General features: G+C 38.5%; 1 protein-coding gene across 1 annotated transcript in view; it reads right to left on the bottom strand.

Annotated features, from left to right (window-relative positions):
* Positions 1-21,224, bottom strand: part of FREM3 (FRAS1 related extracellular matrix 3) — an 87,952-nt gene that overhangs the window by 27,151 nt on the left and 39,577 nt on the right. Inside the window, exons 6-8 of the mRNA XM_063135085.1 lie at positions 16,778-17,029; positions 1,024-1,173; positions 589-798 (exon numbers count right to left, since the gene is read on the bottom strand). Of these exons, the coding sequence (XP_062991155.1) occupies positions 589-798; positions 1,024-1,173; positions 16,778-17,029 (612 nt within the window). The remainder of the gene's footprint in view (positions 1-588; positions 799-1,023; positions 1,174-16,777; positions 17,030-21,224) is intronic.

Here is a 21,224-nt window from a genome sequence, read left to right on the forward strand (position 1 = left end):
ACTATGTAACTTTTAGGCACCAGAACCAATTTCCTAGTTTTTCATTTTACTGTTTTGTTGATGTCAGTAACTTTATTGGATTGTTTCATTTCTTCGTATCTTAAAATCAGTTTTAAGATGTTTGTCCTTGCTGTTCAAATCTATATGGAACTCTAACTCAGTGGAGGCCAGTGGCTGTGATGTCAGTAGATTGGTGAATCCGCTCTGGGTTTCAGGCAGAACCAGTCTGAACTCTAAAGGAGCTATCTAAGGTGCTTCTTGGATATCTCCTTTAGAGTTCTGACTGAAACCCAGAGTGCATCACTGCCCCACTGACATCGGAACCACCAGCCTCCATTGCTCCACCCTATCTTTGAAGGCAAAATGGGGTGGGTGAGAGAGAAACCTTCACAAAAGTTCAAAGTTGCCACAGCCCTCTGTTCCAGATTACTCCACTTCTTTCCACATTGTACAAGTTTATATCCTGCAAGCCCTCAGTTTTAACACAGCTATGTGTTCCAATGCTTAAGACTGAATAGTTTTACCAGAAGGCATCCTGTACCATGTGAGCACATTCAATTTGTAGAAGTTAGAGTCTACAACACTTACAGTCAGTGATGGTATCGTTGATGAAGATGGTAGTTTTACTTGGTTCCCCCAGCACTGCATTCATAGGCATCCGGAGAACAAGTTCAAACTTTTCAGGTCCCTCAAGGACAGGCTGTCCCAGATCGTCCAAGATGGTCACTCGGAAAGTCTGCATATTTACACCAGGAGCAAAATCCAGGTTTCGGCTGATGCCAACATAATCAACTCCAGCTACATAAGAAGTAAGAGGGGATCTTCAATTATTTGTGGGATGTGTTCATAAAGTCAAGACATACGTTTATGTCCTTTGATATTTTTCTGCATATCTGGAAGCTTTTTGAACAGTGCACAACTAAAATGTGTCAGGACTTAAAATGGCATCTGTACAGGATGTGAGAGTAGAGGTAAGTATGCAGACACATTAGGAATAACATTTGAAAAATAAAAATAATTAACCTTCTGCAGATATTGGTTCTGTTTTCCTGGAACGCACAGTGACAGTGGCTGCTTTGGATAGGTCTGTTCCAGTTCTCCAAACACGAACTTCCACATAACCAGCACTCTCAGAGGTGTGATATTCTGTGTCACCGAAGTAAAAAGCCGGTTCTATAAACAAAACATAGAAATAAGGAGAGAAAAGAAAAATACTCATTAGGTCTTCAAAAGAGAGCGATCAGGAACCAAATCTGGGTATCTGTAAACAAATGAACTTAACAAGTGCGGAGAAATTACCTTGGCATGCATATTCTTAATGATATAGTGCAGGAACTGTCAACTGGTGTAAAATTTGGATTCCTCAGCATCTCAGGTTTAATTTTAAGAACTAAATGTATTCAAAAGGCCAGAGATTATTAGGACAAGATAAATAACAAAAGGAAATGTGCAGGGAAGGACAACCAAAATGCCCAGGGGGCTGGAGAACCTTCCCTATGAAGAAAAGCTTCAACAATTGGGGTCTTGTAAGTTAAGAGAAATAATGGCTAAAAGATGACAGGATAGAGGTTTATACTATTATGCATGGTGTGGAGAGGGTGGATAGAGAGAAGTTTTACACACTCTTGTTTCCTCCACCCCTCAGAGTAAAATCACAGTGCTTTAAAGGGGGATTAGACACATTCATGGTGCATCAATGGTTTCAAGCTACAAAGACTGCATGGAACCTCAAGGTATAGAAGCAATATGCTTCAGTGTACCACCAGTTCTGGAAAACAGCCACAGGAGAAGACTATTGCTTTCAGCATGTCCTCTTTGTGAGCCTCCCATAGACGCCACTATGGGGAAAATTATTCTGGACTAGATTTATTTATTTATTTAATTTTTATACCGCCCAATAGCCAAAGCCCTCTGGGCAGTTCAGATGGACCTTTGATCTTAGGGTATCATGGAGATTCTCAAAATCCAGGAGGGTGACACTATATTCCCAACCAACCCTACTCCATATTCCCCCTCCCAAAATATTTTGCTTTCCCTCCCATTACCAGCACTGTCCTTCCCAAAATAAACCCAAATGTCTCAGTCTGAATACAATATGCAGGTTAAATGCATGTGCACTTTTGCACAGTTCCTATACTTCTCTGAATGCAGGTAAAGGGTTGGCAATAGTTTGACAGGGAAGAAAGGCCTGCTTTGTTTCTTTGTGAGCAAGCAGAACATACCCATCCCTGATTCTTCTGGTGTGTTTTTTCCATGTAAACATAATGTACATATGAGCAAATGCTTCCCTAGGAGTAGCAATACTGAACAGTAAGATATAAATTCTCCAAATAAATAAATGAACAAATGCTAATTATTGTGTCTGCAAACGCTACTGACAAAAAGAGGGACATGCATGCGCACAATTATTAACAGCACAACTCTGTACATATCTACTCAAGAGTAAGTCCCACTGGATTCAAAGGAGCTTACTCCCAGGTAAGTGGCTACAAGATTAAAGCCTAAGGGAGCAATCCTATGATGTTCAGACAGAAAAAGTCCTACAACTCCCACCATTCCCCAGCCAGCCTCTATCTAAATGTGCATAGGATTGCCCCAAGTAACTTATCCATATATGCAGGCTTATAAATGCAAAAGGAAAATATATTTTGGGAATTTGCAAACAATCATCACTAGAATCTTAGGAGTTTCCTTGTTTGTTTTGGGTGTGTGTGTGGGGGAAGGTTTACCTTTCCCAAAATAGGTTTACCTATTTATGGGGTTTGCAGCAATTTTGAGGAACCAATGTAAAACACCAACAAATTTTAACCACCAAAGGAATGAATAAATCGGGCAATCCATTTAGGACAATCCCATTTAAGTAAAGTAAGATAGGACTATGCCAATCAAAGGAACAAAATTAAATTAACTGCTTTTTTAAAAAAAAGGATTTTCAATAATTAACAAAAAATGTTGCCAAAATATTGCCTTTTATTTACTATACACATGATATTTTAAAGGTTTAAGCGTGCTTAATTCCTCAAAGTGAAAAACTGACCTTGCCATTTATTGGGGAGAAACTCGAAGTCTTACAATTCAGGTCAGGAAAAAGGTCATCGTTAAAATGGGCTTAAGTAGTCTCCCCATTGTTTAGTATAAGAGATCAAACATCACAAGACTGGCTGAGAGTAGCACTAATTCAGCAGCTCAGCACATTAATTAGCTTGGCCTGTGGAAGCGGAATATCTTCATTTCCAATGAAAAGCCAATTCGCTAATATGTTGCGTAACACAGCGAATACAGTGGCATTAGGGGTTGTTTGCTTTTTTCAAGTACATTCTGTTTTATAGTTTCCCAAAGGGAAGCTCACAAAATGTTCAGACATCTATAGCAGAGGTGGGCAGAAGATAGATCTGTGGGTGTGTTTGTGTGGGTAGGTGCAGTACATAGGGAAGGGGTTGAGCTTTTATATTGTATTTTATATTATGGTTTTATACTGTTGTTTTATACTTTGAATGTTTTTAATTTTTGTGAATCGCCCAGAGAGCTCCAGCTATTGGGCGGTATAGAAATGTAATAAATAAATAAATAAATAAATAAATAAATAAATAAATAAATAAATAAGAAAGAATTTCTGACTCCCTTTTGCTGAACAATAGCAGCAACTGAAAAGCACTACCTCCTGTTTAAATGGAACTGCTGAAAAAGATGGGTGGGTGGGTGTGGAACCAGGAGTGGATATTTGTATGGAAGGACTTGAGAGCTTGGCTGGTACTGATCACCAATTCCTAGCCTAAGCATGTGCTCCAGTCACCCTGGTCCTTAATTCGTAATGTATGACCACCCTCCCAAGCTACTAATTTATACCTAGCTCTGGTTGGTGGAGCCTGCATGAAGTATCCTAAGGGCCCCACCCTCCTAAGCGGGCCATTGGGTGCTCCTGGACACGAAGGTCTACAAAAGGCTTCTTGTTTGGGCTGGGACCTTGGCTGAGCAACAAGTTCTTCCTGGCTCTGGGGTGTTTCTGTGTATTCCTCAGCTTCTGATGACTGGTTTTGTTCCTCAAGTCTGATTCCTTACTTGGTCTTTTGCCTCTGCCTCCCTTGCTCACCTCCTGGCATATCCTCACAGTTGACACTGGTCAGAATCTGAGACAATCCAGTTCTCTTACTAACAGGATAAAGACAATGTTCCTTACGCCCAATGATGTCAATGGGAATTCATCATATCTTGAAGGGGGTACGGAAGAGCTACCTCACTTTACCTGTACGTCTAGAATGCAATGTACTACCAAAAATATTGGCGATTAGTGATGTTATCACACATTCACATTAGCGCCCATTTTGGTGAAAAATTACTTCAAATTTACTTCCGGCATATTTTGCCTATCTTCAAGCAAGCTGTCAGCAAGATTTAGTTTTCTGTGATTTAGCAAACTGTACAATCAATGGGCATAATAAAAAATCAAAGGCAAATTGCTAGTGTGAGGGCTAGTGGGTATATGGAGTTTCAAACACTGATAAGCAGCTTGCAACCCATATTGTAAATTGCAATGAACAGCTGTTGGGATATAAATATGCTTGCGTTTTCTGTTGCTATGTTCATAAGCTGTGAGGTATTTATGCTGCACATATTTTCATTTGTGCAACCCCCTGCAATTAAGATCCATTTCAGAATAAATATGTTTATATAAATATTTGTTGGCATAAAGCCAGATCCTGATCTAACTCTCAGAAAATTCTTCCAATGGTAACCCACTCCCAACATTTGCAGTGGCGTAACTGTGATGAAGCATCTATGCAAAGTACCTAAATAGTGATGCTCTGCTCCTTATTCTCAATGATCAGGCATTGACATAAAATAGCATGATATGAGTTCAATGCCAAATTAAGCCCCAATGTGGGAAAAATGGTCTCACATCTTGTCCCCAACTTTACTTGTATTTTTTTTATAGTAGGGAAGTGTTCCATTACCACATGTCCATTCAATAACTTATGAACACAGGCCATAGCTAGACAGGGTGATATCCCGGGGGTCGTCCTGGGATCAACCCTGTGCATCCACACGACACACAGGGGATCCGGGAGCAGGGAGGGATGATCCCTCCCTTTCCCCGGGATATCACCCTATTTTTGCAGTTTTTCCACAGTCTCGGGACTATCCCGAGACCACGGAAAGTGTGGCCTGCCAACGCCGTCATGGTTTGTCATGGCTCCTTGCAAGTAACCAGGAGCTCTATGCCCATCGGGGGGGGGGAGCAAGGAAATTAACTTTTTACCCCCCTCGTCTAGCTGAGGCCACAATCATATCTTCTAGAAATGCAAAGGAATTTATCAGCTCCTACTTCAGAAAACCACAGTTTTAACTTGCATGGAATCTAAGAATATAGTACATAGGGGCTAAACCTTGTCTAAACAGGGAACCGTATACCCACCAGCCCTCACACTTGAAAATCAACCTACAACATCCAGAACAGAATGTGGTGCAAGCACAGAATGGATATGCCATGGGAAAGTATCTGCCGAGCACAATCCAAGCAAGAGAATGGCAAACTGAAGGGGAGAGCAAAGAAGTTAAAAAGACTTGTTGGCAACTCTACTAACTACACTTTTATATCTTCAAGTCCCTAACTACAAAGATCTGAAGGAGTGCAGACTGAGAGAGCTCCGTTGAATGTCCTCCAAGCTGGGAGAGTGTGGCATGTAGGTCATGAAACGTATGGGGCCTCTGAAGGTGGTTCATATAATTCTACTTCTGTGCTAAGAGCTATACTGCAAAACTGGTTTGGTCCTTCATCAAACTATGTATACTACTGGAAAGTGAGCCCTAAGAGCTTCTCTGAAACAGCATTTGGCCCTCGGGCTGAAAGAGGTTCTGCATGTCTTTGCAATTCTGCTTTAGAACCACAAGAAAAAAAACGAGCCTTTAATTTTTTTACCCATACATGTACACACAGACACATTTTAAAAAGGGAAGTGAAGATAATGAGTATAAGTTACATCTACCTAGATTTCGATCAAATATAAGGAAAAACTTCCTCACAGTAACATCTATACAACAGTGGAACAGTCTACCTACAAAGGTTGTGGGTTCTTCATCTCTGGAGGTTTATAAGAGGCTGGACAGCCATGGATGGTTTAATTGGTTTTCCTGCACACTGCAGAGGGCTGAACTAGATGACCCTTATGGTCCAGTCCAACTCCACAAATCTATGATAAGTTATGTACTTCTCTTCTTACTGTACAAGTGTGTTTGCTAGCATGGCTGAAAAATTATGATGCAGAAAAGAACAGTTTCTTGCATTTTATATATGTGGTGTGTCCCTGGGACAGATAAATAGACATAATCCATCACAATACTGCAGCTGCGCATCCTCTATTCTTTTATGTGGACATGTCCTAGGGCTACCAAACAAGCACCACTGCAAACGATAGAGGCTGGACAGCAGCAGTTTTTAATGGGAAGAGTACAAAGTATGGGATTTGCAATGTGCAGTTTTGTGCACAGAGACTAAGCGGAGCAGTGAACGAATAGTTCTGTAGCATTATGAGTATTTTAATTAAATACACTTACTCTTCCAATATATCAGACATTAAAAAAATTAATTAGTAGACTACAAAACAGACATGACTGGAGGCCTTAAGAACATGACACTAGTCATGCCTCAGTTATTACAAGGATTAATCACTTGTCTCTGAAATATAATCTACTTTTGCTAGGTGGACCCATACACACTGACAGCAAGCTTTGAGGCGGAACCCGCTACAAACTGGAGCAGAACAGAGGCCTATCTAACATATCTCTTCATCTATCTTGGCAATACAAAACCAGCTTATTTAAAGCTGCATTCCTGATGGAGGAGAAAATCTCTGCTTTTCTTGGTTTTTACCAAGCACAACCAATTTAGTAAAAAAATAAAAATTAATTTAATTAAAGCCAGGTGACTATGTTATGGACCATTTGGATTGGTTTCATTTTCTGTTAGGAAACATTAACATTTCCACATTTACATAAATGTAAGCAAGACTGTAAGTTTATCCATTCCAATAACAAGAAGATATTTGCCTTATGGTAGAAAAATGTTCCAAGTGAACCTATTCTGCTTATGGCATATCTGGCACAATCTCTGGAAGACAGGCTACTGCAAATAAGATAAACATGCTAAACATTTGGAACTTGCTAAACAATTGTTCATGCATTGGTTATTTCTCGGTTGGACTACTGCAACCTTCTTCTCACTGGCCTTCCTTCTTCTCACATCAGTCCGTTGGTTTCTGTTCACCACTCTGCTGCTAAGATCATCTTCTTGGCTCGCCGCTCTGACCATGTAACTCCACTTCTGAAATCTCTTCATTGGCTTCCAATTCACTTCAGAATCCAATATAAACTTCTCCTGTTGACCACTGTCTAGCTCCTTCCTATCTCTCCTCTCTCATCTCACACTATTGCCCCGCTCGTGCTCTTCGCTCCTCTGATGCCATGTTTCTCGCCTGCCCAAGGGTCTCTCCTTCCCTTGCTCGGCTTCGTCCATTTTCTTCTGCTGCCCCTTATGCCTGGAACGCTCTTCCAGAACATTTGAGAACTACAAGTTCAACCGCAGCTTTTAAAGCTCAGCTAAAAACTTTTCTTTTTCCTAAAGCTTTTAAAACTTGATTTTGTTCTGACTTTATACTATTAGTTTTACCCTACCCAGTGCCTGTTTCCCCTACCGTGCCTGTTTGCTTTCTCTTCCCCTCCTTATTGTTTTATCATGGTTTTATTAGAATGTAAGCCTATGCGGCAGGGTCTCGCTATTGACTGTTTTACTCTGTACAGCACCATGTACATTGATGGTGCTATATAAATAATAATAATAATAATAATAATAATAATAAGAAGAAGAAGAAGAAGAAGAAGAAGAAGTAGATTACTACAACAGAAATGATACCAGAACTAGTAGATACTAAGGCTGCAATACTATATCCACTTACCTGGAATAAACCCCACTAAATTCAATGGGACTTAGCTCTATAGGACTGCATTTTACGGGTGCAATCCTATGCATATTTAGGCAGAAAAAAGTCCTACAACTCCCAGCTCCTCCGTCCATTCTGGCTTGGGAATGCTGGGAGTTGAAGGACTTTTTCTGTCTAAACATGTATAGGATTGCACCCTAAATTTACATTGAGCACTCTTTCCTAGCTTCTTATTCTAAGCTAAACTTGGAGTTCTTTTCTCAGATCAAAATAGTAAATTCTACAAGCAATTTGATATTCTGTATATGCATATGTAATCTTAATTTTTAAAATGTAGATTCCAATTGGATACTAGTATATATTTTAAAATGTCTATATATTTAAAAGGACATGTATCAGCAGGTAAGTATGAGTAAATTAAATTAAAGATACAAGTAAATTAAAAAGAAAATCTGCCAGAGTTACACAACTCTGAATAGTCTGGACTAATAAAGGAAGCAACCATATCAAAGGAGGCAATCCTTTATAATTGGTAAGTAAATAAAAATATTTTGACTCCTTTACTAGTAAATAAGAACAATTTCTAACGATACCTTTCCACTTTTTTTTGTTAACATGAAATGTTTTTTTGGGGGGGGGGAATGCTAATTTAAAGTATGTTTTCAAAGAGGCTTTAAAGTGTTTGTTCAAGCTGGATATCCCTGTTGTTCCTTCAATTATTTAGAAACACACGCACCAGTCCCGAAACCTGTTCTACCTGCCATGCCACTTAAGCATTCCTGTAGAGAACCATGGTAAGGTTTCCACTTCCTTATAAAATCACAAGTTGTTTGCATCTCCATCTTCAAAGCTCATTACTGTACAACTGGATCCTTTGTTCTGTTACACATGATCAGACAGCATGCTTCTATATAATAGGAAAATAATACAGAACCCCCCAGTTTACTAGTGTATGATCAAGGGCCTGTTACAAAAACCATATTGTTCAGCCCTATGTAGAAAAAGAAGATCAAAGGACTGGATTTTCATCTCGACTACTTGATTATGCTGCTTCTCCACCCCTCTTTTTTTAAAGGAAACATGAAGGTTTGCTGGACTTACATGCCACCTGCGATGTTACTAGAAAACACACTAATTACTTTTTGAAATTCTTACAATGTAAATATATTTATCATTTAGATTATTATTTAATGGGATTTAGTGTAAAACATATTTAAGTATACAGGCAGCCCATTTAAACTTCTGCTCTTAAAAGAGGATGGAAAAATATTCCAGCGTCAGCTGGAACTAACACATATAAAGACTTGAGGCCCTATTTCTCAATCTTTCAGAACTCAGGTCCTGTTCTTCCTAAACTTGTTCTACTTTGCCACAACCATCTATTCATCAAGAGTGCATGGAGATCTATGCTCAGGTTTTCCAGCCTAATTTTTAAGCTTTTGCTCTCCACAAAGCCTAGTAGGTTGGAGATAGGAAGGTAAGAGATTCATACATATGTACATGCAAAAGACTTGATGTATTATTATTTTTTACCTCCCATAGTTCAAGTCCAGCTTTTCTTCACCTTCACAACATATTTGACCCTGGAGTGCACTAAATGCTGATTCAGCATTCTGCATTGACCATCTCCTGAAGCTTCAGATCAAAAAGACTTTGTTTTTAAAGTACTCCACATATGTTAATTTTCAATTAAAAGCACATTCTTCACTTTATTTTAAAAAATTAAAAAGTACCATCAATTATTAAAACGTTGAACACGTGCTTCATGGTGGTGGCTTGGTACCATCCCCAGATTCCAGCCAATCAGCGCTGTGCACAGCCAGTTTCTGTTGTACACACACAGAATTGGTTTACCCTAAATCCAGGAGAGAAGAATGGCAGCAGATTGCTCCCAGTACCCCAGAAATCAGGTCCTCCCCAATCTTCAAAAGATCTATTCTGCACACTGTAAAATAAAAAACCCTAAAGAAGAACCTAATCTTTTTAAATGATAGAATTTGAAGAAATTATGACTTAAAGAAATGCTTCCCAACTATAGAAAACAATGACATGCTCTCTTTTCTTTAAAAGCTAGGTTCTCACTATTAAATGTGTCCTCATAAGGCAAGATTAGATGTCCGGAGTGAATTTTTGGGTGTTGGGAGTGAACTGCTGCTACTGTTTTGGGTTTGTCCTACACCTTTATGGGGAAAATCATCATTTCAAAAGAGACCTTTCAGACTTATAAATTCAATTGGGCTCTCCTCATTTCGAAATTCACTCAAATTATTTCTGATAATAGATATTTCAAATTAACATTACATAGTAGGACCAATAGTTAAGGAGAGTCCAGATTAACACCCTGCTGTTAGGAATGGATAGAGATCTTGCACCTGAACTTCCACTACACGATTGTCCTGTTTAGGTGTCTTTCCCCATAAGTTCCAAATAGACTATTTTCCTGCCTAAATACAGCAAAGCAATATGATATTTCAAGCATTTTAATCTGCATCACACACTCAATTTTTATTCTGGTTTTTTTTACTACTTAATATTATCTCTTTCAAGCTCTAATACCAGATTTACAGAAAGGAAATACTGAGTATAATTACTTTATTGTTGAGTGAATGGCAGATAGGTATCAGATAGTGATCTCTCTGAATTACGATACTGTCTTCTGTCTCAGAACATTTTTTTCATGAGCCACCATTTAGATACTTTAACGATGTTTAAATGGAAATATTGTAGTTCTACAATATTTCCAGTTGTAGAATACCTACAATATTGTAGGTATTCTACAAATACCTGAACATGTGTTAATAACAGCTGAATTTATTATCTCTCCATTGGTGGATTTAAGCATACTACGATGATTAACCATTTATGACATATAATTTTGGAAATTTCACTAACTTAGTGGAACTCTAAAAATGCTAGATATTTTACAAGCAATTTTTTAAAAAATAAATCAATAACATACAATTAGTATTTTACAATATTCAACACACTGTTCTTAATTGTGATAGAGATAAATATTTATGCCCTTTTATACACATTTAGATTTATAGCATTCCCAATTTTATGTGCATAAACCTTGTCATAATAGATATTTACAATCTCAGAATAAATACCTTTATGATAAATATATATTAAAAATTATGACCTAAGGATTAGATCTTTTCTATGCTTATCCAAGAATTTATAAATGTATTTCGTGACATTTGTTTTTCTTAGCCAAACTTCTGTTCTCTTTTCTAATGTTGCCTAATCTTTCAAAGTTATATTTATAACCTGTTGTTCAATTTTTCAAGTTAAACCAGTATTCCTGAAGTCATAGTATACTATAAAATTCTGATCTGGGTTTCATATCTTGGTTTGTAAGCAGCACATAAACCAGTTTCTTGCTTCAGACATTACAGGAAACCATGGTTCAACAAGCCAGGTTATCAGCACTTAAGGTGAGCATGTGATGAGAAGAAGGCTGGAAGGGGAAATATATGGAATCAAGGCTTGTTCTGAGACATCATTATATCGGAACTAAACCACTGATGATCCAAGATTTCTGCATATAGTAACACTTCAACTTCATATTATCTAACACTTCAATCCCCTGTATGTTTCTTTCCAGTCTTATCACAACTGCTACTGTAGAATTTCTAAGCATAAACTAAATAGCATAGGAGGAAGTTGACAGTCTTGCCTTACCTACTCTATAATACAAAATATCTAGAAGAGACAGCCAACTATGGATCTGCAGTTTCTCTATTTTGTAAAAATATTATTCAATCTCCAATTGTTTTTTTAAATTATTTTTTATAACCCCCTGATTTCAAAACCCATTTCCCAGATTACTGGAGCATAGTTGGCAAAAATCCAAATTCCAATCTTTGCTGGAAACACAATCTTTGTGTTTGAAATAATACATAAATAGACAAAAATAAAATCTACTGTAGAGTGTGAATGATGCTGGCCTGAATGGTATGCATAATCTGTCTGATCTTCATTTAAGGTTTGCCAAAATTTCTCATGCATTAGGAAGATGTGCACAACTTGCGCCCTAATTTGAGTTGTCTAATTTTTCATTTATCACTCCATTAAAATCTCCCACCACTATTAATTTTCCCTCCCTCCACTTATCCACATTTCTAACTAATCTCTCATAAAACTGTCTACGACAGCTAATTTTGCACGCAATGACTACTCTTCACATCTTCCAACCTTTCTTTCGGTATCGAAAATATACCCTCCTTATCCAGCAGTAAGTTTTTTTTATGATATTTAAAAGCTATGTCTAAAAACCCTTACCATTTTTTTTTAAAAAAATCTGTTTTCTCTTTTTTAAATATGACAGGGAAAAGATGTAATTAAACAACAACAAAAAAGAACTGGGAATCCTAATGTAAATTTTGATGGATTAAAAAAGCTTTTGTTACTGTATGCTTTGATCTAGTTCTAAGATCAAGTGCTAAGATCTAGTTCTAGTTCTAAGATTCCTATTTCTAGTCTTTCTATTGGCAATACAACAAGTTGTGTCAATCATGTTATCTATTTTTGAATTTTGTCCATCATACTAACTGTAAATAAACCTTCCACGTTATGTCACCACGCTACCACTTTCCACTCCCACTTAAACTCCTCTAATCTAGTAGTAGGGAATGTGTGGTCCTCCAGATGTTGTTATTATTATTAGTAGTAGTATTATTTATTTATATAGCACCATCAATGCACATGGTGCTGTACAGAGCAAAACAGTAAATAGCAAGGCCCTGCCGCATAGGCTTACATTCTAATAAAATCATAGTAAAGCAATAAGGAGGGGAAGAGAATGCAAACAGGCACTGGGTAGGGTAAACAGGCACAGGGTAGGGTAAACTAACAGTATAGAGTCCAAACAACATCAGGTATTAAAAGCTTTAGGAAAAAGAAAAGTTTTTAGCTGAGCTTTAAAAGCTGCGATTGAACTTGTGGATCTCAGATGTTCTGGAAGAGCGTTCCAGGCGTAAGGGGCAGCAGAAGAAAATGGACGAAGCCGAGCAAGGGAAGTAGAGACCCTTGGGCAGGTGAGAAACATGGCATCAGAGGAACGAAGAGCATGAGCGGGGCAATAGTGTGAGATGAGAGAGGAGAGATAGGAAGGAGCTAGACCGTGAAAAGCTTTGAAGGTCAACAGAAGAAGTTTATATTGGATTCTGAAGTGAAGTGAAGTGTTGGACTGCAGCTCCCATCAGCCATAACCAGCATAGTCAATGGTGAGAAATGATGGGAGTTGCAGTCCAACAACATCTAAGGGCCACACATTCCCTATGTCTGCTCTAATCCAAAGGTTAGATCTTCTATTTACTATAATCTGAACTTCCCACCAAAATCTCCTCCTGTTCAAAATCTTTTTCAAGCTGTCTGAAGTTGTTGTTTAAAATTTCTTGTTTTAACATCTATTGTTCTACCTAGGTCTTCCATATTTATCCTTTGTTTCAATAATACTCTGTTTTTTATCTAGAGCAGCCATTTCCCCACAAACTTTGTTAGACTCTTATAAGATTTATAATCCATGCCCCCTGTCTTAACAGTGGGTTCCACCCAAAAGGAGCGAAGTGTGCCCTTCTACCCTTAGAAGGTGATTAAGGTGCTTAAGCAATTGTACACAGTAACTGAGTTTGCGTGACACAACAACCAATCACCGGTGACAAGCCAGGTTGAGTTGTGTCATCCGAACCCAGACCTATTCCCGCAGGGTGGCTTGTGCATGGCAACAACCCATGGCTTGTTCTAGGGGTTGTTTTATCCATGATGGGTTAGCATGTTGTTTGAATCCAGCAGTGCCAACCCATTCTGGGTAGTAGGTATTGGCCAGAGAACCACTTGGCAAGAGTGGCAAAAAAACCATGGCACTCTTCCTAAGAACGTCCATGATCGTTCTTCACAATCATGGCCATGTCGCTTCCAGTGCCCCTCACTAGTGACAGCACTTTGGAAGGGCTATCATTGGCTGCCCTTGGGTCCTGTCAAACCCCCCATATCCACTTTGATTGCAATTTCGGTATCACAATTAGAGCTAGGATGGGGGGCTTGTTGCCAGACAAGCTGGGTTCTATCGCTAGGTCCTCTGGGATACTGGGCAGAGCTGGCTGGAGGACTGAGGGGGAAGGAGAGGCTCACCAAGTTGTTTAGGGCTTTGTATGACAATAGTATAATCTTATATGTAGCTCGGTAGCTAATAGGCTGGCAGTGCAGTTCTTTTAACACAGATATTATATGAGTATAGCCAGGTGTCCCAGTGAGCACCCAAGCTGCTGCATTCTGCCTTAGCTTCAGCTTCTCAACTATGCACGAGAGCAGCCCCACATAGAGTGCATCACAGTAGTCTAATCATGAGGTTAACTGTGCATGAATCACCAGGGTTAGACTATCCCTTCTAGGAAAGGGATACATTGGCATACTTACTAAAGTTAGTAATGGACACTCCAGGCCAATGAGGGCACTTGGGCTTCCAGTGACAAGGATGGACCCTGGAGTGGGAACTTGCAATTGGTGAATGCTGTGCTTCTTCTATGAGTTGTGCTATAATGTTCTATCCATTGTGATGATATTGTCCTGATTCCTCATCTGATTGCACTGACGTACTGTGCTGAAGAGCCAACATCTTTAAGCACACACTAATGGCAGCTGGAAATAAATCTACCCTATAAAGGGGTTGCCTCACTTGTGACCCAGATGGGACATGAGTATTCCAGGACTTTTCTTTTGTGCCATCTCCAAGATGGCAGGGCCTCCTCTGAGACCCTGGAAAATGAAGAAGTAGTAGCAGCAACAGCAGCCAGGTAAGAGGCTGCAGATGTCCCATAGAACACTTCTCATCCACACTACCAGGTATCATTTTGTGCCTGACTTACTGAATTACTGCTAAAAATGCCATTCTTCAAAAATGTCATTTATACTGAAAGCTTTGAATGAGAGCCAACAGATAAAAGTGTTTTCCAGCTCAAACTTGATTTAAGAAATATAGGTCCCCACCTGACCCTGTTTTGGTCTATCTGTCTGTCTCATATTTCCTATTTAGGGCTTCAAAAAAAGAAAAGGAAAAAAGGAAGGAGTTTTTTCATTCTCTTTCAGTGGAATGTGCTGCAAACGGCTGCACTCAGGAGAGACCTCTCCAATAAAAACCTTTCACAAAATAGTTATTTAAGAACCCAGCAGAACACATTTGTAAAATCTTTCTTTAGAAAACAATGTGGAATTTTAAATGCAAGGCATTTACTTTTTTTAAATCCAGCTCACTCCAGCAAAGCACTGAAATCCAGCAACTGGTCAACTGAACTACCCTTATGCTCAAGAGCATGCTCAAACACAACATAAGAAAGACCACTCTATGCTGAAGTCTGTCAGGCACACTATCCTGATGCCAAATCAAGTTGAGATAAGAAAAATACTGTGGAACATTGGTTATTGTTCCCATTAATGCCATTAGTTCTGAGACAAAGGACACAGCATGGGAAGCTGCTTCATCCGTTGTTGTCAAGTGGACTTTTTCAGGAAGTCAAGAAAACCATGGCCTTTAAAATCTGGGAAAGAAAACAACTCTCTTCTTTTCACAGTGGCTTAATTCTCTCTTTATTCTCCTTTCCTGTTAGCAAAATAGGATAAAGAGGCAGGGATGCCATGCAAGTGAAAAGTAATAATGGCCTTCAGACAAGTTCTGTCTAGTTAAAAGGCCATCTTGGCTTGATTAACTCCACTCTTTTGGGATTTCTGTGGGCCATTCTCTATACTTCTCTACTGAGGAAACAAAAAATATTATCCTTCAGCCTCTTAGTTTGCTATTCTCTGTCTGAATCCTTGAATTTCTAGAGCTTTTGCAACCAGCATTTGTTCAAAATATTATGGTCTAGATTAAATTATGGTCTAGTTGAAATTAATGTGACAATGTCATTTAAAACCAACTAGTTCAGTTTTATTTATTTGCAGAGAGAGTCAGCCTCAAAATACTTATTGCTAAAGATAGTGGGTGCCCAACTTTAAACGGCCATTGCCGAGTTTCTCAGGTGACAAGGAGTACAGATGTATGATTAAAGAATAAATATACAGTTCCTGATGTGAAACATTAGATATTACACAGAGCCTGCTCGTGGTGTTGAGAATAAAAAAGGTTAGCTTGCTATGTTTAAAGACTGGAATTAAAAGCCTTCTTTAATCAAAATAATCATTTCTGTAGTCTGAACTACAGAGGTCAATTCTGTCAAAGACTTTGTACTTCCCAGGAAGAATGTTGAGAGCACTTTCTCCATGGTTACCATAGCCTACCTCTAAGAACTTCTCTACATGAGTGATTTATTGCACACACATGATTGCCACTCACGGAAGATAGTGGGTCATTTACATGACACTGTCAACCTCCAGGACATCTACTGCACCTTTCTCCAGTAATATCTCTTTTAAAAAGATCAAGGGAAACACACTATTTAAAATTATTGCAGGATATGGCAGGCCACTAGATGTCACTGTTTCATTTAACTTTATGGAGCTTTGAAAAGAGGGTTTTTAATTCGAAATCAAGTGGTCACTGTTGGTCACCATCTAAAGGAGCCATAGTCAATGTGGAAAGATCCCAGAAGAAGAAAAAATGGAAAGGGTGTGGATTTCCCCCCTTAATGTAGGGATGTTCCAAGAAGAGGCAAGACGTGATTCAGGAATAACTAGAGGATACCTGAATTAAAATGAAGAGAATAGAGATGGCAGCTACCCAATTGCTGCCTCAATGAGTTCAACCTTTATCATAGTAACCTTAGCTAAAATAATAAACATGCGAAGAAGGTATTAAATAGCATAAACATTAAAGAAGCAAATCTCTATTATGATTCTCTACTCACCATCATCTGTGTCAGCTAAAATGATTACTTTGGTGCTGGGGAATTCTGTTCCAATTTGTCCGCCCATTGGCATACTTAGTGTGACATTGAAAGTTTCATCTTCCTCATAAAGTGAATCATCAATAATGATGACGCGGCAGGTTTTCTCAGTCTCATCCTTATCAAAGCGAATGAGGCCGGTATGGTCTTCAGGACGAGAGATATAGTCAGAGTAAGACAAGACAGCGGAAGGAATTGTGCCAGTGGCAGATCCTAAAAGGAGTGGGAAAAATGAATGAGAAATATTAGAATTAAATTAAATATTAAATAACCCCTCCCCCACTGAAATCTCTATTCTTTTCTAAGAAAATACCAATTATGAGCATATAAAACTCAACTTCTGAATTCGTCCTTTTTTCAACCCTCTCCAAGTCTGTTCTATAAGAGCATAAAAAGAGCTATGCTTGTTCAGACCAAAAACCTAGCTAATCCAGCTTTCTGTTCTTACATTGGCCAATTAGATGACTATGGGAAGCCCACAAGCAATCACACCCTTTGCAGATGATCTCAATCACAAGATCATATCCTTTACTTTTAGAGAGGTGTCAGTTTCCTTTTCTTCAAAGCTATACCTCATTCCTCCAAGCAAGCAGTTTGGTCCAGAGAGAATATCATGGAAAGATGCCATTTGGTTTTTCCTTACAATTGCAAGCTGTCGAGTTGTTCCTGAGGCTTATAGACCTGCCTGTGGTTTTACAATGACCTTTGAACCAGCAAGCAACTACATATGGCAACAAAGAAGAGGGCCTTCTCAGTGGTGGCCCACCAACTATTGAATGAACATCCCACTGAGGCCTGCCTGGCGCCGACACTGTCATTTTTTTGGCATCAAGTAAAGACCACCCTCTACACCCAGGCATTTAATGGTGTGTGATGGAGTATCTATGCCTGCTGTTTCAGAACAGATCTATTAGGAAAAAAAACATTGTTTGTTTAAATTGTTTTTAGCTGTTAACATTGTTTTAATTTTTCTGTTAACATTTTTAGATTATTTTTATTGTATTGTATTTTGTACTTTTATGAATTGTTGTAAATTGCCCAGAGAGCTTCATCTATGGGGTGGTATAGAAATGAAATTATTATTATTATTATTGAATTAAATCTGACCACAGACATAGGTGCTGGTCACATGGGCTTCACCATAAGAATACCTTTATAAAAATGTAGAGGACTTGCCCAATAACAACAATCTTTCCTTGGTTTCCAAAGTTTATCAGCTGATATACATATTTTTCTGTATGCAACCATTTAGGGTGACCAACTGTCAGGATTTCCCTGGATTTGTCCTGGCTTTTGTTTTATCCTGGGTGTCAGGGGGGATTTTCTGTAATTTTCTATATGCCCTGGAAAGACATGCTTTCTCCTTTAAGACCTCAATTAGCATGGCAGGAGAGACTGACGTGCTTTCTGGAGGTGTGTCATTCCCCCCACTGCTCCAATCAGGGCCTTAAAGGGGAAAGATTGTCATTCCTGGACATTATTTAAAAAGGTCCTGATTGGAGCAGTGGGGTGGGTGGGAATGACACGCTTTCCCCTCCTCTGCTCCAATTGGGCTTTTAAGGTGGGGTGGGGAATGATGTGCTTTCCGGAGGCCCCAGAAAGTGGTTTTCCTACCCACCCCACCAGCCACCCCCACTTGGTATACTATTTTTATGGTTTCCCAAACATGGTCACCCTATGAATGATGGGATTCTTACATGTCAAACATGGTTAAATGAGAACACCCTAAACAAATCTTCCTCAAGCAGGACTAAAAAAAAAAGAAGAAGCAGGATAAATTCCATTATCAAAAAAAGTAACATGGAAAGCAGCCAAATTCTACACTAGGTATTCTGCCCTGTAAGGTATCTGCGCTAAATATGATATGAACACCACCTCACACTCCCCCAAAATTTGGCAGTATAATAAAGTATAGCAAAACTAATTTCTCCAGAAGATCAATTGTAGTATTACACAAAGGGTTCAGAGTTTTTACAAGATGAATTATCTTCTTGTCACTGCTTGCTATGCCTTAAGATCTTAAGATTAATAGACACAATAGCAAATGAATACGTTTCACTGAAATTATTCTTATCTTCCAGTAAGATATATTAGTTTCTGAAAGACTATTTTTCACATGCATCACTACTCTACCAAGACAAACTACAGTGGATATCAGTGAAGTTGCAGAAGTACAATTAAAGGTGTGTGTTTATACATATAAACACACACACACCCAGTTTTAATTCCTCCTGCCATAACAGCCAGTTATATCAGGATTGAAAGATTGTTATCAAAGAATTAAAGTTACTGTAAAACTTATAAATTATTTTATCTGCCCTGGCATGCAAAAGATGGGAAATATTTCACTTTCTTTCCCCCACTTCAGAACTAATGAAAGTTCAGGTTGTGAAAGTTTTTCACAACCAGGTAGGATTATAGTCAATCTCCTTTAAAGTTAACATTTAATTATTTAATATGAATTTTCATTTTATTTCATTTGTAAGGGTTGACAGCTTGGAAGGATGCAAAATCTCAAGCCCCTCTTGAATGTTTTCTGTGCCCCAGTACACAACAAAATGTGGTGTGGGAGAGAAACAAACAGTATTAAGGCTCTGCAATAGCTCACTGATTAAAGAACATATGACCTTTGAATCCTTGACTTTCAAAAAGATTCCTGCCAGGAACTAAAGTTTTGGAGTGTGACAGCCAACCTTGTGGTAGGCAACACAGAAACAGAAGACTTCAAAAAAAGAAAAAAAGGGGAAAAAGCATCAACTGCAAAAAAAACCTGACAAAGCCAAGACTTGTATTTCATTTTCATGCTCCCAGAGCATGCAGGATGTCATTATCGCAGGCTGATCAGCTTGTACATAATTTCTGCTTGGGAAAAACTAGAACCTAATCAAAATCTTTACATTTCACCAATCTGGATAAGCAGTGGCATTTGGGCTAGAGTAGATGTGATGTTGGAGATGCATACTGTATGCATCCCCTAATGCAGTGGTTCCCAATTAGCTAAGTACTGCGGACCCCTTGTTTTTCAAATGCCAAGTCATGGACCCCCTACTTCTGAAAAATTTGTTAGCTCTGTGGAAGTTACCTGTGCAAAGCAATTTTTTGGAGAAAATAAGGGGTAGCCCCTAATAAGCAAAGGATTTTAGAAAAACAGACCATAAAATTTGTGATATTTGTGAGATTACCATGCAAAAATGACAATGATTTAGTTAGAAATATACAGACGAATTAAATTTTACTAACGTCTAGTGTACAACTGAACAAATTATGACATATCTAGCAGCTACTAAACCTAAATGTGATGGGAGAATTCATGCCACTTTTTGTCCCGAACAATCCCTTCCACATCCGGTTCAGTATTTCCTACTTTTAATCTCAAATCTGGATCAACATCGAACCGATTTCTATGCTTGTTCTTCATATAACAAAATGTCGAAAATGTTTGTTCACAAAAGTACAGTAGATGTTTCAAAGCTTTTTCCCCTAACTTCTTATAATCAGAAAAACCTTCACCAAAATTCGTCCAGTCTATATTCTTTGAAAAATGATTTCAATGAACCATCACGAGTCACGTCAACAAGTGCATCTTGCTCTTCCGCAGATAGAGTTGTTAGTTGTACATCACCACATTCAAAAGGATTCCTTCTCCATTAGTTTTATTTATTTATTTATTTATTATTACATTTTTATACCGCCCAATAGCCGAAGCTCTCTGGGCGGTTCACAAAATTTTCAGGATTAGGTGCAAAGAAGTAATCTCTGAAGCTAGTTGCTAAATCATGCAGGTGCTCAGTGATGTTATATTTTACTTCTGGCAGGAATTTGTCATCAGTGGACTCCAGAAATGAATGGTGAATATGTGAATGGTGCCACGGACCCCCTGGGTGGGTTACGCAGACCCCTTGGGGTCCGAGGACCACCAATTGGGAACCACTGTCCTAATGTATTTGTATTAATTAATTAATTTCCCCAGACTTTTCAACAGTCCTTCTCTGGGTGCTCCCGCTAAAGTAAGTGAGGTGGGTAGCTACTAAGAAGAGGGCCTTTTCTATTGTGGCACCCCCATTGAGGAATAAGATCCTTAGAGAGGCTTGCCTGGTATCTATGTTGTGGTCTTTTCAGTACCAAGTGATATTCTTATTTTCTCAGGCATTTTAGCCTTTCAGTGTCTGTTGTTTAAATCTGCTACTGTATTGTAAATCTTTACACTGCTGCTGGATTTATTTGTTTTTTATACCGTTGTTTTAAACTTTAAATTTTTATATTGTATTTTATCATGTTGTACTTTAATAGGTTTAGTTATTGGGAGATGTAATAAACAAACAAAAATAACAATATGACACTACATCACACCTTTCCAACACAAATGGCACAAATGGCTATTTGGAGATTTGGCACAAAATTATTTTAA

The sequence above is a fragment of the Elgaria multicarinata genome, chromosome 10 (assembly GCF_023053635.1).
Source record: "Elgaria multicarinata webbii isolate HBS135686 ecotype San Diego chromosome 10, rElgMul1.1.pri, whole genome shotgun sequence".
Classification (NCBI taxonomy): Eukaryota; Metazoa; Chordata; class Lepidosauria; order Squamata; family Anguidae; genus Elgaria; species Elgaria multicarinata.